The sequence below is a fragment of the Natrix helvetica genome (genome assembly GCF_964273705.1).
Source record: "Natrix helvetica genome assembly, chromosome: W".
NCBI classification, from domain to species: domain Eukaryota; kingdom Metazoa; phylum Chordata; class Lepidosauria; order Squamata; family Natricidae; genus Natrix; species Natrix helvetica.
This window is the reverse complement of record NC_138555.1, coordinates 83,161,607-83,170,028: the sequence shown is the minus strand read 5'-3', so window position 1 is coordinate 83,170,028 and position 8,422 is coordinate 83,161,607. Positions and strand designations below refer to the sequence as shown.

The window sequence follows — 8,422 nt, the reverse complement described above, 5'->3', positions numbered from 1 at the left end:
CCCTTGAGCTCTGATGAGGTTACCTAGTTGGGTCATGAAACGTTTGCAAGAAAACCGCCAAGCTCAGAGAGCACCAAGGACCCCAGTCCTCTGCCTCCTTCTCTTCCTCCTTCTCTTCCTCCTCTTTTTCTTCCTCCCCCTCCTCTTCCTCTTCCTCCTCCACCTCCTTTTCTTCCTCCTTCTCTTCTTCCTCCTCTTCTTCCTTCCTCCTCCTCCCCTCCTATTCCTCTTCTTCCTCTTCCTTTTCTTCCTCTTTTTCTTCCTCCTCTTTCTCCTCTTCTCATCTTCCTTCTCCTCTTCCTCCTTCTCTTCCTCCTCCTCTTCTTCCTCCTTCTCTTCCTCCTTTTCTTCCTCTTCTCTTCTTCCTCCTCTTCCTCTTTTCCTTCTCTTCCTCTTCCTCCTCCTCTTCTTCTTCCTCCTCCCCCTCCTCTTCTCGTCTTCTTCCTTCTCTTCCTCCTCCTCTTCCTCTTTCTCCTCCTCCTCTTCTTCCTCCTCCTCTTCTTCCCTAAACCCCACCCTCCCTTCTAGCACTGACGAGATTCCCCAGCGGGGTCACGAAGCGTCTGCAAGAAAACCACCCTGTTCACAGAATACCAATCACCCTCCTCCTCCCCACCCTCCTCTCTTTAGCGACTGTCCGAAGTTGCGACGGACGTTCCGGAGAGGAGGGGAGGGCTAACCCCCTCGAGCCCAACAGCCCCGGCGTCGCGATCCAGGGCGCCCGTCCTAGCAGCTCCCTTGCCCAGTGGATCTCCTTCAAAGCGGATCACCCGCCAGGCTGATCTCTCCGATCCGGGACAGACGGGCCAGGCTTCCCTCCGGGCGGCGCAGGGTTAAGCCGCCCAAGGAGGCGGGCAGGAACCGGCTGGCTGCGGGGAAGAGGAAGAAGAAGAAGCAGAGAAGCGCTGGATCTGCTCTGGATCCGCCTGCGCGTTTTCTGGCCGGCCGGAGCCAAAAAGAGAGATCGGGACTCCACCCCCCCTCTTTGTTTTTTTAGGATCGACTTAGGATCGCGCCGGCTTGCAATTGCGCTGACACACACACACACCCCAGGCTTTGCAACCGGCCTTTTGCGCCCATCTCTGGCTCTGAGCGCAGGAAACGCCCCCCCCCCGCCCGGTTTCTATGCCAGGCAGCTGCGCCGATCCTATATGACCCCCCCCCCTCTCCTCTCTTCTTTCGGGGGAGCCCGCGATGTGCAGAAAACCCGCCTTGGTGGTGTTTGACCTGGGTGAGCGGCTTGGATCGCGCGCCCCATCATCCTGGGCTGTGCCTGTGGGTTAGGGGAGGGGGAGTGATTGGCTTTCCTTGGTGGTTGAGGGGAGGGGGGAGTTGGGGGGGATTGGGGGAAGGAGGGAGGGTCTTCTTCCTGCATTGTGGGGGAGGGGGAAAGAGACAATCTGTTGTTGTTGTTTACTTTATTCATTAAACATGAAACCCAGTCAACTGAACATTCAAAAATGTTTATAATTATTATTATTATTAATAATAATGATTAATAATTATAATAATTAATTATATAATAATAAATAATAATTAATGATAAATAATGTATATAAATGTAATATAAATTAATGCAATATATATATATTGTGTGTGTTGTATTTGTGCTGATAAATAAATAAAGGGAGACTAGTATAGATCTATTTCAAGCTATTTAGCTCTCATCAGCTAGCCATACCCTTACTGAGATTTGAACCTAGCTGATGAGAGCTAAATAGCTTGAAATAGATCTATACTAGTCTCCCTTTATTTATTTATCAGCACAAATACAACACAAATGTAACAAAGGCAACATTAAAAATATGGTTTTCTGCCTGGATGGTCTCCTGGAGTGAGCCGAAAGACAGAAACGGGAAGCAGTGTGTTCCCTCCCATATTTGGGCATACCAGGGGTTGTGACACAATACATACATACATACATACATACATACATACATACATACATACATATATGTATAATATTTTATTATTATTTTGCAGATTATACCTTGTGGCCTTTTTGGGTGGACACCCACGTGGACCCCCCCTTCCACAAAAAGAGGTGAGGAAAAAAAGGGGGGAGGGGTCTGTTACCTGCAAATATTGGGGTTTTCCTCCTAATTTTCAGCCCCCCCCCCAAAAAAAAAAAAACGAAGAACAGGAATCGGCTCCAGTATCTAAAACAGTTTTTTTCCCCTCAATCCCAGCAACTTTGAAAGGGATGGACTTCAACTCCCAGAATCCCTCAATCAGGAAACAAACCGTCTGAATCTAATGAATTTGAAAAGTCCGTCCTATTGAACTCTGGGAGTTGAAGTCCATGCATGCTGGCTAGAGAATTCTGGGAGTTGAAGTAAATCCATGCTGGCTAAGGAATTCTGGGAGTTGAAGTTCATGTGTGCTGGCTAGAAAATTCTGGGAGATGAAGTAAATTGATGCTGGCTAAGGAATTCTGGGAGTTGAAGTCCATGCGTGCTGGCTAGAGAATTCTGGGAGTTGAAATAAATCCATGCTGGCTAAGGAATTCTGGGAGTTGAAGTCCATGCTGCTAGCTAGAGAATTCTGGGAGTTGAAGTAAATCCATGCTGGCTAAGGAATTCTGGGAGTTGAAGTCCATGCGTGCTGGCTAGAGAATTCTGGGAGTTGAAGTAAATCCATGCTGGCTAAAGAATTCTGGGAGTTGAAGTCCATGTGTGATGACTAGGAAATTCTGGGAGTTGAAGTCCGTTTGTGCTGGCTAGAGAACTCTGGGAGTTGAAGTGCACCGATACTGGCTGTGGAATTCTGGGAGTTGAAGTCCGTTTGTGCTGGCTAGAGAACTCTGGGAGTTGAAGTGCACCGATACTGGCTGTGGAATTCTGGGAGTTGAAGTCCATTGGTGCTGACTTGGAGAATTCTGGGAGTTGAAGTCCACCCATGCTGGCTAGGCAATTCTGGGGTGGAAATTACCATCCCAATTATGATCATAAGTCAAGTCAAAAATATCTGTAGTATTCCGGTCTTGGGTAGGAAACAAGCTAAGTTCAATTTTTGTCTGAATTCTTCCCAGCGATGGCTCCGTGCGAGACCGCAATCAAAGGCCGGTCCAGCTCTACCCAGAAGTTCCAGAAGTGCTGCACCAGTTGGAGAGCGAAGGGATCGCCATGGCAGCTGCCTCTCGGTAAATTGGGGCCTTGCTTGTAGTCAATTAACTGTAGGTAGGTAGTCCTTGACTTGCAACGGTTCGTTTAGTTCGTTCGAAATGACAACAGCCGTGAAATAAGTTTTTCACACTTACAACCTTCCGATAATCCTAGTTTGTTTGCTGACAGCACGGATCTGTGCCGGGTGGGGATTTAAAAAAACAGATTTCCTTTAGCAAACCGAGTTAAGCATGTTGTGCGAACGCACTCCATTCAGGGTAAAAAAAATTGGTCCCTATTGCGGGATCTCAAGCGTCGGATCTTTCTCCTCGCAGGACAGGCGAGATTCAAGGAGCCAGACAACTCTTAGATCTTTTCGGCTTAAATCGCTATTTTCGCTACACCGAAATCTACCCTGGGAATAAAATCACCCATTTCCAAAGGTAAACAAAAAACAAAAAACACGAACTTTGTGGTCTTCGTTTATCCCCCTGGATTTGGGGCGGTCGAAGGGGAAGTGGGGGGCAGACCGGTGTCAAATCCAAAATCTATCTTCACCTCATTTGAGCTTCTCAACAGTCTTTTTAAGTAATATAATTATCAATTTCTTTTAAACATAATCTCTTGCGAGGTGAGGTCGGGGCAACTGAATGGAGTTGGCACTGTGTTTGTTTAATGGCCAGCTGCCCTTCTTGTTGCCGATATGGGGTTTTGTTCAGCAGATATACTCTCATTGTGGGAACAAGGCAAAATGTTGGTTATTCCAGCATGGCATGGCTACCTTATTTATGGCACCAGAGATCTCCATGGGTTTATGGCATTCCACCAGATCCTGACGAGGTGGTCAGGGCTCTAGATCCCTTGCAGGGCCTGCCCTATGAAATAGTCCTCGTCTTACAACTATTTATGTAAGTGTTGCTGGCTGGGGAAGATGGGAGTTGAAGTCCACCCATCTTAAAATTGCACCAGCTTGCGAAATATCTCTCCAAAGAATTGGAAAGCTTAGCTGGAGAGTGGGATGGCGGTTGAGGGGATTTTTAATAGGCTGGACAACCGTTTAACCAGGTTTGTGTAAGGTCGCCTGCCTTGAGCAGGGGGTGGGATCAGACTAGAGGACCTCGGGAGTCCCTTCCAGCTCTATGATTCACCCTTTGATGTTCTCTTTGTGTCCCCTCCAGGTTGCATCAACAGAGCGGCATCCCGTTTCATAAAATGCTCTTTTTTGATGACGAAAGCCGAAATATCCGTGATGTCGGCACTCTAGGTATCCTGAAAAGATAGTGCATGAATGGGATTCTAGAACCTTCCACTCTCAGAGCGCCCCTGGGTTTAATGACTCTAGATCGGCGTGTGAAAGAGGGAAAATAAAATTAGAGTCGTCTGTCCCTGTTCACACATCACACTAAATCAAACTAGGTTTTCTTCGGCCAAGCAAACCGATCTCTCTAACTGGGTAAATAAGACTGGAGAGTTCTAGTCCCCTCTTAGGCATGAAAGTCGACTGGTTGAGTCGACTTTGGAGCCGCCCCAACTTCATCAGCCAAATGGCTGGATTTTTTGTCGCCGTCTTGAATAACTTCTCTTGGATCAGTCAGGGACTTTGCGATGTCCCTGAGCTCAGCAAGACGTATTCTTCCTGTTCACCGTCTCTGCGGGACGGTTTAGGTCCGTTTGGACCACCCAGTGGCAAAAGTATCGACTGCGATCTCAGCGCATTGAGATCGCATGTCGTGTCGTCGCGACTTTGGCTCCTCCTCCACCTTAAGCATGAAAGGCGGCTGAGTGACTTTGGGCCAATCACCAGGAGACAGTGAGTTCTAATCCCGCTTTAGGCATGAAAGCCAGCTAGATGACTTTGGGCCAATCACCAGGAGACAGTGAGTTCTAGTCCCACCTTAAGCATGAAAGGTGGCTGAGTGGCTTTGGGCCAATCACCAGGAGACAGTGAGTTCTAGTCCCGCCTTAGGCATGAAATGCAGCTGGGGGACCATGGGCTAATCACCAGGAGCCAGTGAGTTCTAGTCCCACCTTAAGCAAGAAAGGCAGCTGGGTGACTATGGGCCAATCACCAGGAGACAGTGAGTTCTAGTCCCGCCTTAGGCATGAAAGGCAGCTGGGTGACTATGGGCCAATCACCAGGAGACAGTGAGTTCTAGTCCCGCCTTAAGCATGAAAGGCAGCTGGGGGACTATGGGCCAATCATCAGGACAGTGAGTTCTAGTCCCACCTTAGGCAAGAAAGTCAGCTGGGTGACTTTGGGCCAATCACCAGAAGACAGTGAGTTCTAGTCCCACCTTAGGCAAGAAAGTCAGCTGGGTGACTATGGGCCAATCACCAGGAGACAGTGAGTTCTAGTCCCGCCTTAGGCATGAAAGGCAGCTGGGTGACTATGGGCCAATCACCAGAAGACAGTGAGTTCTAGTCCCACCTTAGGCAAGAAAGGCAGCTGGGTGACTATGGGCCAATCACCAGGAGACAGTGAGTTCTAGTCCCACCTTAGGCAAGAAAGTCAGCTGGGTGACTATGGGCCAATCACCAGGAGATAGTGAGTTCTAGTCCCACCTTAAGCATGAAAGGCTGGGCCAATCACTAAGAGACAGCGAGTGTTAACTTTTTCCTGTTGTTTTCTCTTTAGGAGTTGTGTGTGTGCCTGTTCCAACAGGTATGACCCTTTCTCGCCTCAATGAAGGCTTAGAGACTTTTGCACGCTTTCCCGACTCGCTTCCTGCCGACAGAGTTTAATCCTGGATCTCCGTCTTCTGTTTCTCTCGTGGAAAACATTGGTTGGGGATTATGGACATTATCTATGCGTGAGGCGGAAAGTGACAGAGCTTCTTCCGCCAGTTTAGTCCTTAAAATAATTTTTTCCATCCCGTGGTGACAATGGACGCAGCCCCTTTAAGACATGCGGACTTCAACTCCCAGAATTCCCCAGCCTAGCATGGAATTCTGGGAGTTGAAGTCCACAAGTCTTAAAGGGGCCACGTTGGGAAAATTCCCTGCAATTAGACCAGCGAAGGGTTTCTGTTTGTGATTTTCAACCCAATAAAAACGGGGAAAATAAATAAATAAATCTATCGTCCCGTTTATCAATTAGCGCAGGGCCTGCCGACAATTAATCAGCTTTAAAAGGATGGTTTTGGTTGGTGGAAAAGTCACCTGGAAATCGCGTTGCTGTTCTTCGAAAAACAATTAAAAGCAGCAAAAGGATTCCAGACAGATATTTATTTATTTTATTTACCGTCTCTACGAATGTTCTTGGCTTCGTATAAACCATCGTTTCACCAATTTGGCAGCTAGAAGAGGTGTGGGCTTCAACTCCCAGAATTCCCCAGCCAGCTATAGTCCTCTGTTTACAATCATTTGTTCAGGGCCGATTCAAAGTTATGACGACACTGGAAAAAGTGATTTATGATCATTTTTAATACTGAGTGTTCCACCATTCCCATGGTCACATGACTGGAATTGGGACGCTTGGTGAGGCATAGAATCAAAATCATGTGACATGTTAATACCACTTTATAAAGCCTTAATAAGGCCACACCTGGAATCGGTGAATCCAATGGAGTGGAATGGAATGGAATACAATGGAATAATAGATAAGAATAATAGAATGGAATAGGAATAGAATAGAATAGAATAGCATTCAGAATAGAATAAAATAGTAGAATAGAATAGAATAGAATGGAATAAAATAGAATACATCCCTGCGACCAATCCGCTCGCACAGAGAGGGTCTCCTCCAGGTGCCGTCCACCAGGCAGTGCCGGGGGGCGGCGCCTAGGAGTAGAGCCTTCTCTGTGGCGGGCCCAGCCCTGTGGAATGACCTCCCCCCGGATATTAGGAATACCTCTGACCTCCGCTCCTTTCGTGTAAAGCTCAAGACCCACCTATTTCAAGTAGCTGGCCTGGCTCAACTTTGATCCAACTATATCGCTCCTGACGGGTTTTTTATTTGGGGTATTTTAATTGCATTAAATTATTTAGGGGTTTTTAAACATTGTGTTTTTAATTGTTTTTTATTCATTAGCTCACCTCCTCCTTGTATATGTATATGTCTTGGTATACGTTTTTGTTATATGTATGTTTGTTTATATATTTATTTCCTATGTTTTATTGTACGCCGCCCCGAGTCCTTCGGGAGAGGGTGCGGCTAAGAAATAAATATTTATTATTATTATTTATTAGAATACAATGGAATAATAGATAAGAATAATAGAATGGAATAAGAATAGATTAGGAATAGAATAGTAGAATAGAATAAAATAATAGAATGGATAGGATAGAATAGAATAGGAATAGAATAGCAGAATAGGAGAATAGAATAGGAGATTAGAATAGAATAAAATAATAGAATGGATAGGATAGAATAGAATAGGAATAAGTAGAATAGAATAGTAGAATAGAATAGGAGAATAGAATAGTAGAATAGAATAGTAGAACAATAGAATGGAAAAATAGAATACAATAGAATAATAGAATACAATGGAAAATAGATAAGAATAATAGAATGGAATAAGAATAGAATAGGAATAGAATAGGAGAATAGAATAAAATAATAGAATGGATAGGATAGAATAGGAATAGAATAGTAGAATAGAATAGAAGAATAGAATAGTAGAATAGGAGAATAGAATAGAATAAAATAAAATAATAGAATGGATAGGATAGAATAGGAATAGAATAGGAGAATAGAATAGAATAAATAAAATAATAGAATGGAATAATAGAGTACAATAAAATAATACAATGGAATAATAGATAAGAATAATAGAATGGAATAAGAATAGGATAGTAGAATAGAATAGAATGAATAGATATGATAGAATAGGAATAGTAGGATAGATAGAATAGAATAAAATAAAAATAGAATAGAACAGAATAGAGAATAGAAAATAGAATAGAATGTAGAATAGAATAGATCAGAACAGAATAGACTTTTTTATTGGCCAGGTGTGATTGGACACACAAGGAATTTGTCTTTAGTGCACATGCTCTCAGTATACATAAAAGGAAAATACATTCATCAAGAATCATATCATAAGATAGTTTTGGTCACCACGTTACAAAAAAGATGTTGAGACTTTGGAAAAAGCGTGGGGAAGAACAACTAAGATGATTTGGCCTGGAGACCAAAACACAGAAGAACAGCTGGTTTTAATTTGAAGACATTTCGCTTCTCATCCAAGAAGCTTCTTCAGTTCCAACCGAAGCATGCAAATTGACCAGCTGTCTGCAAGGACTATCAATCCTGCCATTCCCCACCAGCCAGCTAGAGTTGAAGAAGCTTCTTGGAGGAGAAGCGAAACGTCTTCAGA

At 44.7% G+C, this 8,422-nt stretch overlaps 1 protein-coding gene across 1 annotated transcript; it reads left to right on the top strand.

The window, feature by feature from the left end:
• Nucleotides 1-648: 648 nt before the first annotated feature.
• Nucleotides 649-7,173, top strand: LOC309400479 (magnesium-dependent phosphatase 1-like). The gene is made up of 6 exons (XM_081969000.1): nt 649-1,231; nt 1,984-2,044; nt 3,032-3,142; nt 3,440-3,547; nt 4,283-4,368; nt 5,740-7,173. Exons 1-6 carry the CDS (start codon nt 1,195-1,197, stop codon nt 5,844-5,846), a joined length of 510 nt encoding a protein of 169 aa, XP_081825126.1. The 5' UTR covers nt 649-1,194; the 3' UTR covers nt 5,847-7,173.
• Nucleotides 7,174-8,422: the final 1,249 nt, after the last annotated feature.

What these genes read in the sequence shown, in the direction of transcription:
- LOC309400479 (XM_081969000.1), top strand. Translation starts at nt 1,195, where the DNA reads ATGTGCAGAAAACCCGCCTTGGTGGTGTTTGACCTGG. An exon ending in GCCATGGCAGCTGCCTCTCG is followed by an intron (nt 3,143 to 3,439) that starts GTAAATTGGGGC and finishes TTCTCCTCGCAG; the next exon opens with GACAGGCGAGATTCAAGGAG. An exon ending in AAAATCACCCATTTCCAAAG is followed by an intron (nt 3,548 to 4,282) that starts GTAAACAAAAAA and finishes TGTCCCCTCCAG; the next exon opens with GTTGCATCAACAGAGCGGCA.